The sequence below is a fragment of the Echeneis naucrates genome, chromosome 17 (assembly GCF_900963305.1).
Source record: "Echeneis naucrates chromosome 17, fEcheNa1.1, whole genome shotgun sequence".
Lineage (NCBI taxonomy): Eukaryota > Metazoa > Chordata > Actinopteri > Carangiformes > Echeneidae > Echeneis > Echeneis naucrates.
Window position 1 is genome coordinate 15,591,292 of NC_042527.1, and position 20,920 is coordinate 15,612,211.

The 20,920-nt window shown below is 39.8% G+C and overlaps 2 protein-coding genes across 3 annotated transcripts; one reads left to right on the plus strand and one right to left on the minus strand.

Moving 5' to 3' along the window:
- Window positions 1-4,319: 4,319 nt before the first annotated feature.
- Window positions 4,320-12,141, minus strand: LOC115057657 (oxygen-regulated protein 1). The gene is made up of 7 exons (XM_029524844.1): window positions 11,479-12,141; window positions 10,534-10,693; window positions 9,136-10,360; window positions 8,565-8,736; window positions 6,768-8,339; window positions 5,973-6,662; window positions 4,320-5,621 (listed from the first exon to the last, which is right to left on the minus strand). Exons 1-7 carry the CDS (start codon window positions 12,139-12,141, stop codon window positions 4,320-4,322), a joined length of 5,784 nt encoding a protein of 1,927 aa, XP_029380704.1.
- A 3,013-nt stretch (window positions 12,142-15,154) lies between these two features.
- Window positions 15,155-20,415, plus strand: tcea1 (transcription elongation factor A (SII), 1). 2 transcript variants are annotated; one of them, XM_029524914.1, is made up of 10 exons: window positions 15,155-15,546; window positions 16,428-16,490; window positions 16,577-16,682; window positions 17,889-17,991; window positions 18,146-18,294; window positions 18,400-18,456; window positions 18,638-18,792; window positions 18,951-19,097; window positions 19,333-19,404; window positions 20,019-20,415. In XM_029524914.1, the coding sequence occupies exons 1-10, from the start codon at window positions 15,472-15,474 to the stop codon at window positions 20,025-20,027; spliced, it is 936 nt and encodes a 311-aa protein (XP_029380774.1). In that variant the 5' UTR covers window positions 15,155-15,471; the 3' UTR covers window positions 20,028-20,415. The 2 variants fall into 2 exon arrangements, with proteins under 2 accessions (XP_029380774.1, XP_029380775.1); XM_029524915.1 differs by having other exon boundaries at window positions 15,472-15,546; window positions 18,149-18,294.
- The last annotated feature ends 505 nt before the right edge of the window (window positions 20,416-20,920 follow it).

Sequence of the window (20,920 nt, forward strand, 5' to 3'; positions counted from 1 at the left end):
AGGATGTGAATGGTTAATGGGTGACTTGATATAGCGTTGACCACTACAGTGGCGTGGTAGTTAACCAGAGGTTTCAAAATCCGGTCCTGGATGTTTCCTGCTCCAACACACCTGATCAGACTTCAGCAGAGCTTGATGACGAGCTGATTATTTGAATCTAATGTGTTGGAGCAGGAAACATCTAAAAATTACAGGACAGTATCCCTCCAGGACCAGAGCTGGAGACCTCTGGACAGGACCAAACCCTGCCAGAGACTAGAGTCTAGACCGGATCCCTCCACAGACCGGTTCTTGTAGGGCCTCTTTAACTGAAGGTGTTTTTGAGCTATAAACATGTCTGTAGCAGCTTCACACCAGTTTATTGTATAATGACATTAAAGCTTTCCTGTTTTTCCTGAGGTGTTTTTTTTTTTTTAAGTATTTTTTTCAACAAATACTTTTGTGCTTTTACTTAAAAACCTTGGTAACAATTTCCACACAGAAATTCTTAGTAAATTTAACTGAGGATATTCTTAAGTAACGTCTACTTCCCAGTAAGTATTACATTTCGTGAAGAAATACTTGTAAAGTCTACTAGCAAATTCCTTTTTTCATGAGTAAAATTTACTCAGTCTACTTCACAAAAATTTACTCTTAGACTATCAATGCATTTACTTTACAAATTTCTGTAAATAATACCTGTTTTTTTCTAAGCCTTTAATTGGCTGGAGCTAGTTCTTATTTTAGCATTATTTCAGCAACATTTACTTGAAAAAAAAACTCTGTCAAAATTTCCACACAGTAATTCTTTGTAATTTTTACTCTTTACTCTTACTTACTCATACTTAAGTAAAGTTAAGTATGGCACAAAATATGAAATAAATTTTTAAACAGCACCTTTATTTGCTAACATTGGTGCAAGACACCAGATACATTCAAAACACTATTATTATTGTGTGCTCTGATCTGAGATAAACATTTTTAAATACGAAGCATCAGCGGTCAAATGTTGCATCTCAGAGGGCCTTCACAAGAAAATTAACAAAGAAAATGTTAAATTAAATACCTGAAAGTATGACTTTAAAGTGAAATAAGTAACACTATATGTACAAACATATTGAGACATATTTGCAATCTAATTCACAGACACAACAGCTCAGTCATACATTCTACTTTTACATGTTCAGTTTTTGTTGACATTGTCAGGAAGGTGATAATTAGAATTTGCTTATTATTGAGGTTGTGTGGTGCAGGTGTGCTTGTTGCAAGTGTTCCTAAGATTTTCTCCCCCTCTATGAATGTTGATGGATTGGACAAAAGTATAAGGACACTGCTCAATATAATGCACTGCAGTACACCAGCACCATCCACTATGACCTCAATAATAAACAAAGTAGAAATATCACCTTTCTGACAATTTTGCTTCGTAAAAATTTATGACATTAGCTGTTGAAGTGGATCGCATTACATTGCACTGGTGTAACAATACTTTTTGTATATCGTGTATAGTGAACACAACGTAAAAACTGAATTTGGAGAAAAAAAAAAAATTTATCACTTGCATGTTCTACTCCAAAATAAAAAAGGGTGATAAATCTCAACAAACACAACAAAGGTGTGAATTGTATTTACAGATTCAAATCACATTTCACCAATCTTCTGCATTGTTACCTGAATGGTCAGATGTCTCTTGATAACTTCCCACTGTCAGACTGCAGCACTGCTGATGTCTAAAAAAGAAAACACAAAATGCAATATAAATATAGTAGTAATGCATCATTAAAATATTAAACTTACTCAGGGTTTCCCACAGAAAACATATTGTATGTGTGTCTTTTTAGTGACACGGGCCTGACACAGGCCAGCAACTGACTGATGGTGAGGCCCTTTAGATAACTGTTACCTGTGACAGATTCATGAATGGAGTAGTCGAATTTAGAAGCTGTGATTCCATAAGGTCCAGCATTAGAACAATGGTAAAAGTTGAAATTTTAAAAATATGACGTATATGAAATCATGTGTTACTATTTATTGAACATACTTAAACGCCATCTATAGCAGTGTCTTACAAAAAGACATACTCTTGAAATGAAGTTTTAATCACCACAAAAAATTCACATCATTCACAATCTGTATTTTATACAACACAAATGAATCATTTACCTTAATAAGGCACTATTTATATTTTTAACAACTTTCCAATAGTACTTATCTTTTTAAAACCTCGTTTTAACTGCAGTATATTCCACTTAAAAACATACATACTTGTAGTTATTTTAATATATTTCCCTTTCAAAACATTTAAATGAACTGTATTGCCATTGCTGGTTTAAATAAACATGCAACCAAATGTAAATAAATCAGTGAGTGAATATTCTCATAACATACTGACTTCAGTCTGTCAACTGTGCCATCACAGCTTTATTAACAAACTGCATTTAACGTTACTGCAGCGTAGCAACTTTGCTTGGCTAGCTTCAATGTTAAACAATGCCTGGGTTAGCATAACGGCTAACGCCATTAGCGATTAGCCCCGAATGATCTTATAAACGTTTTAAACCAATTACAATGATATATTCTGTGCTACATCGGTGCTTAAAGTTCAACACAACGGGAAAGTGTCTCCTCACGTTCAGTATCACACACTCTGGACAGTTACCACACTGCAGTCCTGTTTACGTGTGCTCGGAAACGTGTCCGTGAACATCCAAGTCCAAAGCGGTGCACGGACGCGGGAAGAGCCCTTAGCTAGCTAGCAGGCTAAAATATTCTAACACTGACATTAGCTGACGAGCCGACGGAAAAATCTAATGTTCATAAAGCATATAACCTACCTCAAGGCTTCACATCCATCACCTGTCCCGTCAAATGAGCGCCCAAATCACCCTCCAGCTGAAGTGTGTCTCCAGAAGTCCTGATGTGGCTGCGAAGCGTTGTGAAGTCAAAAGTACACACTCTGACGTCACCCACTGAGCATGCGCAAGGCTGCAAGGTTACCTTCGATTATTCAGGTAACTTCGACTTACTTTTATCAGGTTGTGCGGTCAATACAGCTGGTAAGTTAATATTACTGGGAGTGATGGATCATTTATTTATCGAAATACATATCGAAATGAGGATACATAATTACAAATAAACATCAAGTAGCACATTAAATAAAAGGTGTCATTTTAAAGTAAAAGTGCTGAAATAATATTTCCTTGTAAAATTTAAAACACAAACAAGGTAATATTTACAAGACCAAAAAAAACTTCTTTTTTTTTTTTCAGTGTTCAGTGTTCACCTCTGGTGAAAAACAGATACACTCACAAAATACAACCGAATAAAGTTACACTATGTAGGCGAAAGTCAACAACGACAACCCAAACACAGCTGTTAGCTCATATTAATTAAAGTGGAGCGATGTGCCTCATCCGATGCTAACTGCAGAGCTAGCAGTTAGCCCAGCTAGCTAAAAAGGGTAACCGTTTCAACATATTTTGGCAACAGCTTAAATAAAAAAATAAATAAATAAATAGGGAACTAAATAAATAAATAAATAAAAATCTGTAAATCTGCTTCTGAAGTCTTGAAGTTGGCAGTTGTAAATATTATGACATCACTTTTTCAATATTAATTGTGAGATTCTTGAGATTCTTTCTGGCAAATATATAAACCGTAAATGAAATGTAAAATTTTTGAAAGATGGGTATTTGCAGACTGTCGCCTTCTGCCGAAATGATCAGTGGAGTGCCTTGTTGACTTTTGAAAAGGACACTACAGGTGTTTTGTTTTGCATTTACAAAACAAGGTTTATTGAATGTTGGAATATATTTTTTCAGCCAAAAATATTTTACCAGAAGCTGCCTTCTCGATGTTTAAATCAAATGACATATCCTGCAGAGAAAGTCAAATATTATAATATTGACAGCTGTCTTAATAACTGAATGTGCATTGCGCATTCAAGAGGAACCAGAAGTAAATAAGACAAGGAATAAAATCACTCTGATGTAGTGTATTCAATACAAAACAATTAAGTTATGACTTGTAGTTTCTGTAATTACAGATCGCGAGCAGCGAGTCAGTAAAAAAAAAAAAGTATTCTTATTTGTTAATACTGTTAGACTCGATTATTGATTCCTCATTTCATCATTCGCCCCCACAAGGAAAATCAAAGTCTGTAAACTTACAATTTTCACTAGAATTCAACTTAAAGAGGAATAAGAGGCACAACACTCTTTCGTCACCACATGGCCTGGTCTGCCTGCAAAAACTGTTAAGATCATTAAATGGCTTGAGAAACCTACAACAGACTTTGGTCCTGCCTGTCTGAACATTCACATGAAATATAATGTCCTGTTTCATAGGATGGGGCAGTATTGTCCACACCTCGCACGCAGTGTGTCCAAGGAGTCTTGCGCTTGCAGTGCCCTCTGTCCTCCACTAGGTGTCCTTCTTGCCTGTGTCACAGCTGAGGACTCCCCCACAGGATGCACTCTACTGTCTGGCATTTTAAGTTCAACAGATGCAAACGATGACAGGCTACCGTTTTTATTTGACCATGTTTTGGATGTATCAATAGTAGGTGACACCCTGAAACCTCTCCCTTTGACAAAACTTGTTTCCTTTTTTCCATTTTGGATACTGGACTCGTCCAAAAATGGGTCTGAATCACTCCCATGTGGCATGTTGTAATAGGTGCACTTCGGAGTTTGAGGCTTCACCATCTCCTCGAGCTCTGATGAAGATATGGCAACAAGAGGGTTCTTCTTTGTTTTGTAATGAGGTGGTGATTCCTCCTGACCCGTATCAATGGAGGTGCTGTCTAAATTACCGTACATTCCCAGTGAGACAGGAGGGGATTTTCTTATGAGGTGGTTCTCCTTCAGTAGCCATCTCCCTTGATCGATCAAAACCCCATCAATTTCCTCTTTTCCTGGTGTTAAAGACATACACTGTGCAGCTTCTCCATCTGCTTTTGATGAGCTTGTTGCGCTGAAATAAGACAGATCCTCTCTTGAGACTTTAGAGCCTGAATCATAGGAAGAGAAACTCTCACCACTTTTTAATCCAGAATTTTGTAAAATTTCTGAATTACTAGCAACAGACACTTTGGATACAGCTCGCTCAACATCCATTTTCCCATCAGGGATATCAACCTTACGTCTGCAGACTGGAAAAGGTTTCGCTGAAGCCTCTTCTCCACTCTCTGTGACAATGTCTAGAGAATCCTGACTTTTATATCCACCACTCTCTGAAGTTTCTGGTCTGTAATCAGTTAAATCAGAGGTGCTTGGGCTGGGGAGACGTTTTAATCCATACGAACTATCCTTTCTATGGTTTGGAATAACAGTTAGCTTAGTTTGTACAACTTGTGCGTTATCTGGCTCAATTCTAATGTTCCCACGAGCATCATATGTGAAGGTGAGTGAAGAAGACTGTAGTGCTGAGTTAACAAAGTCAAGTAACTCCTGTGATATTTCCACAGGATGTGGCAGGCTGTTGCTTCGATCCTCATGAGTCTGTCCTCCCCCGTCTATTTCAAGTTCATCAACAGTGTCAGTTTCATTATCCTTTTCATACTCACACTGCCCCTCAGAGGAATATTTGGTTGGTGAGTCGGTAATGTGCCCTGTGTTTGTTTCTTCATGACTACTACAGTGCTGTACAAGGTTTTTAGAATCCGCATCATTATCAGAACTGTCCATATCTTCAGTCACATCATCCTCTTCTATGATGTCATAATTTGATTCCTGTTGTTCCATTTGTTCTAATTCCTCATCCTGCTCATTTTCTTCATCATCTTCTCTGTCTTCTTCATCTAATGTCAGTCCGTCTCTTGTATTTTCTCCAGTCTCTGATTCCTCAATTTCTTCCACCTCCAAACTACTCTGTTTTTCAAACTCTTTTCTACTCTCTTCATTGTTTTCTTCTTCCTTGTCAGTTTCTCCTTCTGCTTCCTCCTCATCTTTATTTGTGGTCACAGAGGATCTGCCTTCTTCTGCATTTTTGACCTCAGCATCACTATCCTCACTTTCCTCCTCATTGCAGTCCTCACCAATTATTTCTTCTTCCCCGTCTTCATTTATATTTTCCTCTTCCTCATCTGTCTCGTTAATTATTTCTTCTGCTTCTTCATCCTCTCCAGAAACTACATCTATATTGTCGTCTGTGTCCTCCCCTTTATGATTAATAGTTTCCTCTTCTTCCCCCTCAATGTCTTCCTCTGCATCATTCTCAAAAGCCAAATCCACTTCCTGTTCTTCTTTCTCCTCCATCTCACCGTTGATTTCTCCTCCAACTTTTTCCTCCCCCTGTATCTCATCAGTAACCTCCTCCACTTCTTCCTCTTCATCTTTCTTTGTAGCCACATCTACTTCCCCTTCACTCTCCTCCACCTCATCAATCATGTTTTCTACCCCTTCTTCCTCATCTGTATCCCCAATAACCTCTTCCACCTCTCCCTCTATATCCTTCTCAGTATCCACTTCCTTTTCCTCTTCCTGTTTCTCCTCCAATTCATCACAGTTGTTTTCCTCCTCGTTTTCATCATCTGCATCCCCAATAATCTCCTCTTCCTCCTCTACATCGTTCTCAATAAGCACATTTACTTCCTCTTCTTTCTCCACCACCTCACCATTGAAGTCATCTGATTCCTCAGAATCACCATTTCCTTCATCCTCTACACTGCTCTTCACTTCTTTCTCTTCCATTTCATCAGCAATGTTTTCTAAATCCTTTTCCTCCTCTGTCTCCTCAATAACATCCTCAGGTCCCTCTTTGTTATCATTGTCCGTAATCATGCCCACTTCTTTTTCATCCTCTCCTGCAGTCTTATCTACTTTCTCTTCCTCCTCAATCCCCTCCTCAATTTTTTCCTCTGAACTGTTCTCAGGAACAATTTCTTCCTTCTCTTCTTCCACCTGCTCTTCAATGTTTTCATCCGCTTCCTCTTGAGTCTCATCTTTCTTTCTCTTCTTGCTACCTTCTTCCCCATTTTCTTCCTCACCTGCTGCATCCTCATTGACCTCCTCTTCTTCCTCTGCCATTTCTCTCTCATCTGTCTCTCCACCTTTTTCTGCATCTTGTGTTTCCATTGTTCCCTCCTCTGTCTCCTCAACCCCTTCTTTTTCTCGTTCTAATTTCTCCTCATCTGTTGTCATCTCCCCCTCTGTCCCTTCTTCTACTTTCACAACAGATTCACAACCACTTTCTTTCCCTGCTTCCCATTTTTCCTGCCCCTCATCATCTTCCTTCTCTGCCATGTCCTCATTTTCTTCTTCCATTTCATTTCCTATATTTTCTTCCCCATAATAATTTATCAGGTTTCTTTCTTCGTCTCTCTCCTCCTCCCTATTCTGCTCTACCTCCTCCAACTGGTCGTCCTTTCCTTCTGACTCATCTTTGATTTCCAACGCCTCTTCTCTTTCTGTCTGTGCATCTGAACTTTGCACGTCAATACCTGTTTCCTGAACTTCATCAGCTTCTTGTGCTAACTCTCTAATTTTTTCCTGTTCAGAATACATGGATTGCATTTTATTTAAGTCATCTCCACTATCATCATCCTGTTTTTTTTCTTTAACGTCTTGGACTATGTTGGAAGAAACAGGCCCTTGTGACTGTTTAGTATCATCATTGTGTTCGTCAACAAATTTTTCCACATCTTCCTCAGAATCTGACTGGTTTCTGTCAGTTTCAATAAATGTACTTTCATCCACAGGGTAAAAATTTCTAGCTTGATGAATTGTTGAAGAAATCTCAGCTTTAAGATCTTGTGGCATATGCAACTCCTCCAGTAACTCATCAATCTGACCCTCAAATACATCCCCTCCTTCAGAGACAACATCCAGTGCAAACTCTGTTTCGGAAACTTTGGGAGAAAGTGGTTCACTTTCAAATCTTTCCCTCATAATCTGGAAATCCTTCCAACGCTCTCTGAACTCAGAAGAAGCTCTGCTTTGTAAATCTGTGAGACTTGACCTCTGCTCCTCCTCGTCCTCGATGACAGATATTTTCTGCAGGGATTCCATCATCAACATGGCCTCAGAGGTGCTTTGTGATTGGTTACCATCTCCCACTGCAGACCCTGTTATGCTGTCTCTTAGAGTCATCACTGACAAAAATGACAGAAAAGCTTTGCATGATGAGCCAAACACTGAAGCTACTTGTGTTGAGAAATCAGGGAGGCTGTTGGACTTCTCTAGATTGGATGTTGTGTTGGCGTCAGATACACTTCTGATGCACTGAATTGATGAACAAAGTTGCCGAAGAACGGGTTTTATCTTTGCTTTTGGGCTTAAAATGTTGGATATAGATGGCGTCGATTCACTTTCTTCTGGACCAATGGCCTCTGCAGATTTATGTGGCCTTAATGCGTTCCCCTGATGTACAGAATCCACTCTGACACTTGGCATTGAAACACATAAACCTCTTGGCTTCTGTTCATTGTAAAGTACAGTCGTTTCTGTCCCTTCATGAGATAGAGGAACAGAGAGACACGAAACAGATTTCTTGACAACACCAGACAGTGTATAACATTCGTCCAACTTACTCTGGCATTCGTTTGTTTCATCTGATTCAGAATCATCACCTATTTTAAACACGACCTTTGGACGAGGTTCCAATTCGTCTGGGATGGACTCTGTGTATGACGCCTGGTCTGGGCTGACGTTCTCCAACCAGTTCTCAACATATTGGTGGATTTGAGAGGGCGTAAGATTCAAGGAAGGCATTGAAACACTCTCACTTAACTCCAGAGGTTTTTTAGGTGAGGCTATTCTGTTTTCAATCATGGATTTAGGTGTGCTAATAGTCTTTTTGCCAGGCAAAAGTGATTTTTTAGTTTGTAGAATTTCTGACATGTTCTTTTTCACCTGAGGCCTTCGAGTTGGAGTATTTACATTATGGCTGTTATCTGTAGTGGCCAATTTATTTACGCTCTGTCTCTTAGGTGGGGTCTTTTTCATGTTCTCTGTGCTATTACTAACTAGTAAGGCAGAGTCCTTCCTGGACGCCTTTAAAGATTTTTTTGATTGAGGATTTCCTGCCTTCCTCTCTGCTTCTTTGCTATTTTGACCACTTTTAGCACTTTCTGATGAACTCAAACTCTTTTTTCCCATAGTGACATTGCTAATCTTGTCAGTAGATGAATGTTTGCTATTTCTTGAAGGGCTTAACTTTTTATCTAAGCTGCATGTTGAGGGGGAACCCTTGGCGTTCCCATCAGGTTTGAAGATCTCATTCCTTTTCTCAGTTGTGGGAACTTTGTCCTCCATTACTGTCTCACGTGTTGGAGATATTGGCTCTGATGACAATGATAAAATCTCCTCTCTTTGTCTTTGCAGTGAGTCAGCAGTAGATGGCTGACAGCTAAAATCTATGTCACAGTCATTGCTGGAAGAACGTGGCCCAGACTCAGTGGACGGTTTGCTGTCTGGAGCTGCCACAGGACCACCATCCGTGTTATAGTCTTCATTTGCAAAATAATTGTCATAGCAGCCTTGACCCTCATAGATATGCATCACAGTTTCTGTCACCTCCATCCCATGATTCTGTATCTGGAGGACCTCAGCTACTCCTGAAGACAAGATGGAGGTGGTTGAGCCTTTCTTGTTTGCATCTGCAGAGGCTGTTTTCCGAGGCTTTGGAATTGGCCTGTTGCTGCTGCTGCTGTTGCTATGTCTGACGATGCAGTATCCCTCTGTTGTTGTCTCACCATCAGCTGTCCTTTCCATGTAGGAATAATGCCCCAGGGTGCTCTCTTGAATCCCTGACTCTGTCACCATCTTCACACTCTCAACAGACGTCTTCTTCTTAACACGTCTAGGACCTGGCGTAGGAGCACGTTTGAAATGAGATTTTGCTTTCCCCAAGGCAGTTGAAGTGTACCCCTCATATACTTGCTCATTGTTAAAACCAACACCTGTTCCCACTCTGGTGGGATGGTTTTCCTCTTTAGTTTCATCCGCGATGCTAGAGGAGTCTTTGGCAACGGCATTGTTTGAGTCAGGTGAGCTGTTGCCCGACTCGGAAATTGAGGCACAAGCTGTCCTCTTGCTAAGGCTAGAGCGGCTGAGTGTGGTAGTCCAGTGGAGCATCTCCTCCTCTTTAATGGTCAGGTGGACTTTCATTTCTACTGTCATGCTGCCATCCTGGTTCACACGGAAAGACTTTTCAATGTCGTCGTCTTGAGGTACGATGCAGGTATACTCATGATCTCCCCTCCCACTTGCACATGTGTCCATGGATGTGTAATGCTGATTGACTTCTGATCCATGGTGGTGCTGCAGGTGGCTGTTCCTGCTTCCATTTCGAGACTTGTTTATCTGGTTGACAATATATCGCTCTGATGATGAGGAGAAGTTTCTTGAGCCTCTTCCACTTGAAAAAGACTTATTATTCTCTTTAGACAGCGATGTTTAAGGAAAATGGGAAAGGTTTGTAAAAAGAAAGGGAAAATAATTTTAGGAGATTAAAAGCATCGTGTAGTAGACTTCATAAATTTGAACTGGAATATTGGCATATGACATTCTTTACAGTTTTAATACAGCTTATTAAAAACCTATTAATACTTACGAGCTCTGGGCAGCAACATGGATGGCTCTGTAGTTTCCGTGTATATGGCCTGTGCTATCTGGCCTGTTCCGTGAAAGCTGTTGTTTCCTAATCTGAATGGCTCGTTGCCAGCTGCCACAACAAACCCAGAGCACAAGATCAGCGCAGCAAGACCATCAACCTGAAAGATGAGAAATATATAATGTTAAGAATACTGAAACACAAGTTTTAGCTGGCCACATGCAGTATATGCAACAACTGTTAGACAGGCTGTAGCCTTTAAGTATTGGACTTCTGAACTCTGTCACTGCAAGTTACAGCAATTTCTCTATGTGTTTTTATGTGTCTCTTTAGTAGCTCATAACACCCAGACATTGTATATATGAACAGTGACAGGAAATGCGGGAGAGAGATCGTGTAATGACACCTGCTGGAACCAGTCCAGGGTCACTGACGAGGACCTTGCAGTCTCCTGTTTATGGGCCGCTTACTTCACCTATTACACCACCAGCACCCCCACCCAGATATTATAGAGCGCAGACAGCTTCAAAAGGTTCTCCAAACTCATGATCTTTGAGAGCCAGTTTGTTGTTGTTAAAGGACATGTGGGATTACAGAGTGATAACTCACCGGGGAGTAGAGATCTTGATAACACCTCTTAGCACTTCTTGGAATACTTATGGCTAGGTGAAAGTCCTGATTCTTAATCCTTGAGATATTTGAGTTTAAATAAAAATAAAGCCCTTGTTCAGTCGATAGTGTTTTCACCTAATGGTCCACAAGAAAGTTCATGAATTTTCATAAAATGCCCAGTTCCTCCGATGAGGAGATGTTTGCTAACTAGTTCAGTTAGGTCAGATAAAGCAGCTGGTTTTTTTCCATTCCACTAAGGTGACTGCGCCTTGTAATCTCTCACTTTAACATTAATCCGTCGTCATTCCTATTTTCTGTTTAGCAAATACTTACTCTTCTGCCATCTGTAGAGTACAACTTCAGCACTGGGAACTGAAGGATCTGTGACAGGTAATCCAGCAAAGAGTCAAAAGTTGGTGCTGTTCTTCTCTGCAACACAATTGTGCGTTTAACAGTGGGATCCCTGTTCTTGATGACCACAAGCTTCTTTGGTGTCCGGACTGCCACTCGCTCTGTGATCTTCGCAGCCCTGATCTCATTCCTTCTGCCAAACTGACCAAACTGCGATCCTTGACGCTTTCGTCGGCTGGCACTGGGCGGTCTGGTTGTATTCCATGGCACCTGCCGCCTGTTCACTTCATCCACGTTTAGAGGCTTCACCCGTCTTTGATCAGAGCATACATATGATCCCCCATCCTGTAAGTCATCTAGACCCCTGACAAGGTGGGTCCCACGAGGGGTGGTGATGGTCCTCACTCCAAATGGCAGAGGCACTTTCTTGGACAAAGCATCCAGTAGAGCATCAAATGTCTTGAAGGTGCGAGTATTGATGACCATGCGATGCCCGCTGAATTTATAGTCACCACTTTTGTAGAAACATACTCGTTTAGAAGCCGAGGGGTCAGAGGTGGGCTGTAGGGGTCGGAAAGGTAATGTCTGCCCACTGCCAGAGGACAGTCTCTGGGCGGCTGGGTCCTGCACAGGTGTGCTGCTCATTTTGTTTGGAGGCTACTGGAAAGAAAGTACAGGAAGGGAAAGAGATGCTACAGTTGTGCTTCTAAAGTATTTTCAGTGTCCACAACAATTAGTGTCACCAAAATGTGGCAACACTGCCCCCATATGATTTCCTGCTTGAAACTCTGAGGCTCTTTGAAAGTAGTCTTTCAGGAAAATGTCACAAATCCACTGTTAATGATTTCTTTCAAGACTAGCATCCCTGTCCTCCATCACTGAGGAAACTACAAACATCCACACTACAAGCCTGTACGTCAGGAGCTTTTGACACTCAAAACTGACCAATTGGTTATTAGTTTTGTATTTTCATACTTCGTATTATCTTCTTATCATGTTATGGGGATCATGGTGACAAAAATATAACTTTTTTCTATGTTTTGCACAGCTCTTCCATCATAGAAAAAGACAACACGAACGCTTCACACATTTAGCAGTTATAAGCTTATATTTACTGTGTTATGTAAGCAAAGTTGACCAGTGTACATTATTCAGTTATTCCACTCATGGTGGGGATGGAGGGATTATATGTATATACTGGACACTTCATCACAGTATTATTCAAAAGCTGTTATGTCTGCAAGGAATTTGCATGGAATAGTTCCTATATATGTTAATATATTTGGTAGATGCATAGTAATGTAAATATATGAAAACAATGTGTATTTTAGACTATAGCTACACAATATCAGGTGGCCTAAATACACAAAGAGAATCATGTGTGGACATTGAGAAAGTACACCTTGTGTTTTTCGTGCAGAATCTATAATCTAGTTTGCTTTTTAGCTTTAGATTGTAAAGATTACATCGACAGAACAGTCAAGACCCAACAGACTCTGCTTTATTATGTGGAAAGAGTTACCCACTTCAGTTGCTGTGAACAGCAGGTCTAAGTAGATACAGACACAGTGTTGGACTAAGGCTACACACACCTGAAATATATCATCTAACTACACCCTGTGGATAAATAGGAAAATAACTGAATGTCAATATAAGGGTAATGAAAAATGCTTACCTTAACCGTCACATTTCACCTTAATTATAACTTCTAAAACGACAGAATGTGTACATCTGTTATTCCTCCAAGCACTGGTCAAAGCCTCTCAGCAGCGGCCGAGGGCTATTTTGGGATATGCAACATCATGGCCAATTTGCTTAATCTTTGCTCACACTTAATCAGCATATCAACAGAAGGCAACAAACAGAGGAACTGCAGTACAATGGACAGAAAAAGCATTCCTTTTGCCAATTTGAGATTTTTTCATTTTATTTATTTATTGTCGGTTCCTAAAGGATTGGGACTATTTTAAATGTATTTAAATTTATATGTAACTTGTAGGAAACTTACTCAGCAGATTTTTGAAATGTCTTCTCTGCTCAACTGGCCGGAAATTTCTCTTGTGCTATTTTGCACTAACAGACAATATAAGAATGTAGATGAACGAATGCATGAATGAGTTCATTAGTAAATGACTTAGGGAAAACCAAAATGAGAAAGTATGTGAGGAAAATGATGGTGAAAAGTGATAAGAGCATATGAACTCTCTGGTTCAAATAAAATTTGTGAATCTTTATTGCTTCAAACACATGCCACAGGTGGCTCAGACTGTTTCTAATTTGCAAGCAGCCTGCATAATCAGATTTAAGAACTCTTGGCCTAATAGGGATTAGGTTAAAGATTTTGCACACTTGCTGACAGCATGAAGCAGAATAAGGTCTTTAGAGAGCATTTTTACCTCACAGCAGGCATTTGAACTCCATCATCAGATCTCAGAGCACATAATGTATCAGTTTTTTGATGCACGTAAGAAATAAAATCATAAACTTGGATTCTATGCACAGTTGTATCCAAATTTGGACAGTTAGCACAGAATAGCCGGTGGTTTGTACAGTGCAGTGGACCCAGACTTGAATTTTGGTCTCTTAACAGTGGCTAACGATCTCGATGCTTCAGTGGATGAGAGCTATGTCACCGCCAGGCAGTTACCAGACAGTGTGCCAATTACCAGCAACGCCTGACCGTGTAAAGGCTGCTAATACCTCCCGCTAGTACACATGGTTTCCTGGAAGATGGACACTTGGGCTTGTGTAGGTCACACAGGGTCCAAATGATTTTTGCGTGAGTAGGTAAGCATAAAATTAAAGCTTCATTAATACTCCTATCTGTGTTTATTGATCAACTGGTGGAAAAAATATTATGGATTGTATCATAGTTTACTATGTTTGAGTATTTTACCTATATTATTACCTGTAATATGATATGTATGTAATTTAATGATCAGTATAATGCATGTTTTGCTGTGTTAAATAATTCATGTTATTTGCAGGGATTGCCAGTCCTTCAATCATTAGGTAGTAAAGTCACATGCTGATCTGTTTGGATTAGGAAGATCCAAATTAGTGAGTCAATCAGTGCCAAAGAAATACAGTATGAGATCAACAGCGTGCCACCATAATGCTCCAGATCCTGTTACTCAAAGGTCACAGGTTTGATCTGCGCCACAGCCGAGTCTTCATCAAAAGACAGTCAAACCAAATGCTCTCTGAACACAGCAGGAGCTCATTTGTGCCCATGAATAATACATGAACAGATAAACTAATCTCTTTACCCGTCATTCCTGCAATATACTCACCATGTTATACCGTAGCATTGACGGCTAAATGTTCCAGCAATAATCTGAAGTCCTCTCACCACTGAAATAAGAGGGCAAACAATAACCTATTTCATATTTGCCACGTTTGCCTGAGTAACTAATTAAGTATTAGGTATAATCTTTCAGTTGATTTATGGATAAAGCAACAAACCGTTTAATTTCGGGACAGTGAACATTAATTTTTTTAGTTTAAGAATTGAATGGTTTACTGTCAATTATTGACCTGAAGCAGAGATGTAAGTGGCACTTTGGCGCTATCTAACGACGCGCAGCGATATTACCAAAAGGCAGCCATTGTTCTCATAGGAGGACAGATGTTTTTGCAGAACCGGGGGAAAATACAAATGTTCATCCCGCTGTTTCTAAAAACTTAACCCCATGCATAAACGCAGTTTATAGCGACGAGCGCTCACTGATCCGACAGCCTCCAGAGGTATCGCGGCTTGTCGCTCGATTACTTCTCCCTGAAGTCATCGTGCATCCACCGGTCGGGTCTGCTGCACAGCGGCGGCTCTCTGTGCGGTCCCGGTCCGCCTCACAGACGCCTCCGCCGCTTTCTCCTCGGTGGCGTGGTCTCCGTCGCTACGTTCCCGTACTCGCTCCCGGTTCATCTTCTTCTTTTTTTTTTTTTTTTTGGATTCTACCTGAGCCGTCGATCGACATGGGAAAAAAGGAGGAAGAGGACATCATCAGAATTGCAAAGAAGATGGATAAAATGGCGCAGAAGAAGAACGGGGTGAGACTCCTGAGAAGAATGAATGTTTACCTGCCGCGGTGGGGCTAGCGGGCTGTGCTGCTGTTAGCTGCCGTTAGCTGCGGGTTGTGGAGCTAATTGACCGGCTGGGCATTTCTGCACCAGTGCGCCATTCTTACCGGAGTATTTTCTGATTGAGCTACGCTGTTACCTGCAAAAACATAGACACCAGAGGCAGCGCACTGGTACTTACAGCTAAGGTTAGCCGCCAACAGCTAGCGCTCAGTCTGTTTCTGTTGACGGCAGCTGTATGTTGCTAGCAGTTAGCCACTTAGCAATTGACTCGTCTTTGCTAGCGTGGATGCGGCTTATTTAAAATAACTGAGATTAATTTACTAGATATCACATTTAAAACAAACGGATCGACTTTTTTTGGCATTTAAATTGTGTTTATGTGCTTAGCAGGCAGCAAAGTAGCTAATAACACAACAGGGCTGACTGGGACTACAGGTAATCTAATCTAATAACAAATGGCGCTGCAGCTAGCGATTATCTTCGTTATCAGTTCATCAGCCCATTACACTCTCGATTCACTGTTTGCTCTTTTAATTTCAGATATCAGCAAAATGTGGCTTTTTATCATTTGTGTGCCAAATGTTATTGTACAATAATGTCTGATCAAAACATGAAGTTCAGCACTGTGATTGCTTAGGAAATAGAAACCTATGAGCGAAAACATGAGTTGGCGATATCATTAAAAACTTCTAACATCACATGAAATATTCCTGATGATAACTCCTGTAGAATAACGCCAAGATAAGTTACAAGAGGCTAATATGTGTGATTTGCTCATGTTCACACATCAGTTGAAGGTCCATGGTGGGATTGTAAATAAACAGCTCTCCCTGCTCTCCCTCCTTCAGGCTGGTGCCCTGGATTTACTGAAAGAGCTGCGCAGTGTCCCCATGACTCTGGAGCTGCTTCAGGTATCTGTACTCAGCTGTTCTCAGGGCTTCTGGTCAACACATCGAGCGCTCAGACCCTGGATCTCTGATATAATGTCTTTCTGCAGTCCACCAGAATTGGGATGTCCGTTAACGCCATCCGCAAGCAGAGCACAGATGAGGAGGTGACATCTCTAGCCAAGTCCTTGATTAAATCATGGAAGAAGCTTTTGGGTAATGATTGCTTTTCCAGTATATCTGTAATAGAAATGTGTAGATTTGTTTTAATGTGTGTGTATTCTCAGAGAGAAATGTCAAACTTTTCAAAATTTTTGTCATGATTGTAACAGAGCCAACCAAGATGTCTTCTTTTTATCTGTTTTCTTGAGTTATATGACACCCAAGCCACATTTCATCATTGGGTAATTGGAATACTTTTTATTGGGTACACCGGCTGCAAAAAGCATCTTGTCCGAGTTCTTTAAATGGCTGACACCTATTGCCAACCCACAGAATTTTCACTTGGTAAGCTTTTCAGCAGCACAAACAAATTAGCCACAGCCAGCAGCTTCAGAGAGAAACATCAGCCAGAAAGAATCTGAGTGTTAAGGAAAGGTTGCCACTCGTTCTTTATTTGGCATATTGTGATGTAGTTTCAGACGTCTACAATATTGCATCCACTAGTGTTTAGTGCCTGCAGCAGATATTACACTTAAGTTGTGAGATTAGTTTTTCTCTCATATTATGTTTGGCATTTTATTAAAATGCTGCAGTTCTGAAATCACCTGTCAAAGTGATTGCTATGATTATTACTTCAATGTGTAATTTTATTTTTCGGGCTGAAAAGATGCATTTCCTTAAAGATGATATTTTAATAATGCAACAGTATCACAGAATTACTTCTGCATCTGACACTACATTACCTAATAAAAGTCATGTTTTAATATATCAATGCCAAATTGCTGCTTTTTCAAAAATGCTTTCTGGGTTGTTCACGCTGGTGTTGAACCAAGGTTGTCATATCAGCCCCCTCTTATTCCCCAACCCATTTTTTATTACCAAAATTTCCTTTTACTTTGAAGCTAGATCTATTCTCAGTGAAGTGGTTAAGCTGTATACTGTGTTAAAACAATGTATTGGGCACAATTCCTACCTGGGAGCTGTTGTTCCAGTTTTCCTCCGCTAACATATAGTTTCCAACTGTTTCTGCCATCCACTATTATTGTGACTAAAAGCACTACAAATAAAATAACAATATATTGCAGAAAACTATTCCAGGAAAGCTGTGAGGCACTCTCCTTTTTCCTTTAATATGCAACAGAATAGTTGCCAAGCAAACAAAATATTGATTTTTACTGACTTTAATGTTGGCCTTTGGTCATATCACTCATATTTGTAAGAATCTTTTTCTTTTTCTGATTTTTATCACATGCTCTGTAGATGAGCCTGGAGGTGGAGAGAAACCTTCAGATGAGAAGAGAAAAGAGCAAACGACACCTGTTGTCTCTCCCTCACAGGGAAGCCCAGAAGCAAAAGAAGAAAGGTAACAAGGAAAACTCTGGCAAGACATGTCATATTTTTTTCCCACATATAGCTCTGAAATGCATTTCTGCATGTAACTGAAAAGATTTGTTTCTCTCCAATTTGATTTGCTTCAGTAATAATTCAGTAAGTAACTTTTCTAATTGCGCCCAAAGCAGCTCCAGCAGTAACTCCAGCAGCAAGAGTGAGCCCACTGAAGTCACACCCAACACATTAATCAACACCTTTCCTCGTGCCCCCATTACCTCTGATTCAATCAGGCTCAAGTGCAGAGAGATGCTGGCCAATGCTCTGCAGACTGGGGGTAATACTGTCTATCATATTTACAATATTATTATTATTATTATATTTACATATATCTTTGTTTTATTTACTTACATGGTATCTAACATTTTATTTCCCCTCACAGACGATTATATTGCTATTGGTGCTGATTGTGAAGAACTTGGAGCACAGATTGAGGAATATATCCTTTCCATGTAAAGGAAAATGTAAAAATGTTAGGAATTACTGCTTAATAAATTACATAAATACTGGTGTTTAGGTAATCAATCAGCAAAACAGAATGTTTATCAGTTTATTTTTAGGTCCGGTTTTTCTCCAATGAAACAAGTAAAACGTAACTGTATTCCTTGACCTACCACCACGCATCTTCCAAGAGTTTAAGAACACAGACATGAAATACAAGAACCGTGTGCGGAGCCGAATCTCAAATCTGAAGGACATGAAAAATCCTAATTTAAGGAGGACTGTGTTATGTGGGAGTGTAACCCCTGAGCGGATGGCAAAGATGACTGCAGAGGTGTGTTACAGTTCGAGATTAAGGAAATTGTGCTAAATAATAAGCATCCAAATACTGGATGATCGTTGTATTGCTATTTGTTTTTAATTTGTCTTTGAAAATTTTGTCTTTTACTTCCTTGCAGGCCCTCACTTTTATCATTCTTATGTTTTCTTTAGGAAATGGCTAGTGATGAACTGAAGGAAATGAGAAAGAATTTGACCAAAGAGGCTGTCAGGGACCACCAGATGGCCACCACTGGAGGCACTCAGACTGATCTATTCACCTGTGGCAAGTGCAAGGGGAAGAGCTGCACCTACACACAGGTACAGATTGTCATCTTTGCCCCTGAGATGTAGTAAATCCATGTGCAGTACATCATAACAGGATATGTGATTGTTCTTAAAACTGGAATGCCAGACAGCTCAAGGAGCAATCTGCAAAGTGGTGTCCTGCATCTTTTGATTGGGGTGATTTATTGATGACTGCAAATGAGAATAGGGAGCTGTTGAGCAGCTCTGGAATGATAATGTATCAAAACTTTTTTTTTTACATTTCTAGGTTCAAACTCGCAGTGCTGATGAGCCAATGACCACATTCGTCTTCTGCAATGAATGCGGAAATAGATGGAAGGTACGTTGGTTATTGTGGGCTGTTTACTTTGAGTCAATGAACAAACTGCACTGATCCACACTCTTGTCTGTGTGCAGGAATCATATAGCGGCCTCCACTATGACAACCCCTCTGTTTTGTGTTTTATCATTTGTTTTCACTTCCACGCAGTACTCCAACATAAATACTAAGTTCATTTTATTGTTTATTCTCCGTTGAGACTGTTTGCAGGCACGCTAATATAAGTCCCACCTGTGCTTATCTGATCAGTTCTATTTAGCCTTTGAATATATACTTAATAATGGCACTTTTGGAATATTGCAACTTAGTGTTAGGGTTAGTTGATATAATTAGTTGATCAAAAGAAAATGAATCAACAACAAACTCTATAATGAATTTACCGTGTTGACTCATCTCAAACAGTACTCAGTATTGCAAAAATCCAAACCTTCTTTTGTTCTAGTGTCTCATTGACAGTTGCGGCTTTTCATCATGTTTCGTCAGCTTCTGTGTTAATTTGATAGTGCGACAGCATCATAAAATTATAGGTATAGGTTTATAGTAAAAAATGAACATTTTCTTTTCCAGATATATGATCTGGTTATTAATTAGCCTTTTCTCTGTGTGTGTCCTAGTTCTGCTGAGTCTGCGGGCTTCATTCACAACACTCTGACAAGTAGCAAAATACCTGGACCAGTTTCTGTCTATCAGCAACAGATTGGAGCTTTGTATTTGTGGTACATAGTACACAAAATGCTGTACAAAGATGCCACTGCAGTTTCCGTTTAAATATACTGTTCATAGATTGATCTCATTGTCAGTTTCCAATGTCGCCCCCCCCCCAAAAAAAATCTTTTACTATTGTTATTAGTTGTTTCTCACTGTCAGATATATACAATAAATTTTGTCTCATTCTCTTTTATCTGCATTTTTTATATGTAGTTTTAACACTTTGAAAAGATGTTGTTTTGCTTTCCCCTCACAACATTGCATTGTTTTATTTAATTTCCCAATAAAATGTAACCCATTTGATTAAATAGAAGTGCCTTTCATTAGTTGTCTTTTACAGTGTGATGTGCCTTCAACCTCTTCTGGCTGTGTGAATCTTTAATGCACGAAAAAAAACAAACAAACAAGGATCTGAGAGGACGTGTGTGTGTGTGTGTGTGAGAGAGAGAAAGTGTATACATTTGTTATTGGTGGAATATTCATCACATCAGATTGAATGTAGATGTATGCATATTAACCTGTCGAGGGAGAGGATAATGTTGGTGACTGAACCAGGGAAGGCACACAATTGTTTTTTTTTTCTGGTTTGTTTTTCTATGACCAGGTGCATCCACTCTGCTGATGAGTTGTGCTGCCACCATGCTAACTGAACCTAGACCCAGTGACACAAAAGTCACTGCATTTCTTTGAATTTTAGGAAGGCTACACGGTCAAAATGTCAGCTAGCTTCTACTACTTCAATACAATATGCGGACTGATTGTGCAGCGTTCCAACTCCCAAATATTGAAGGATTTTTTTTTTTTTTTT

Excerpts from the sequence above, each read along its gene's own strand:
- LOC115057657 (XM_029524844.1), bottom strand. The coding sequence starts at position 12,141 with ATGAGCAGCACACCTGTGCAGGACCCAGCCGCCCAGAGACTGTCCTCT. Across the intron at positions 8,737-9,135 it reads ACATGCAGCTTAGATAAAAA|AATAGCCTCACCTAAAAAAC; the intron begins GTTAAGCCCTTC and ends GATTGAAAACAG. Across the intron at positions 6,663-6,767 it reads CAGGAGAGGATGAAAAAGAA|AAAGAAGTGAAGAGCAGTGT; the intron begins GTGGGCATGATT and ends GAAATGGAAGAG.
- tcea1 (XM_029524914.1), top strand. The coding sequence starts at position 15,472 with ATGGGAAAAAAGGAGGAAGAGGACATCATCAGAATTGCAAAGAAGATG. Across the intron at positions 16,683-17,888 it reads ATCATGGAAGAAGCTTTTGG|ATGAGCCTGGAGGTGGAGAG; the intron begins GTAATGATTGCT and ends CATGCTCTGTAG. Across the intron at positions 18,295-18,399 it reads CAATGCTCTGCAGACTGGGG|ACGATTATATTGCTATTGGT; the intron begins GTAATACTGTCT and ends TTCCCCTCACAG.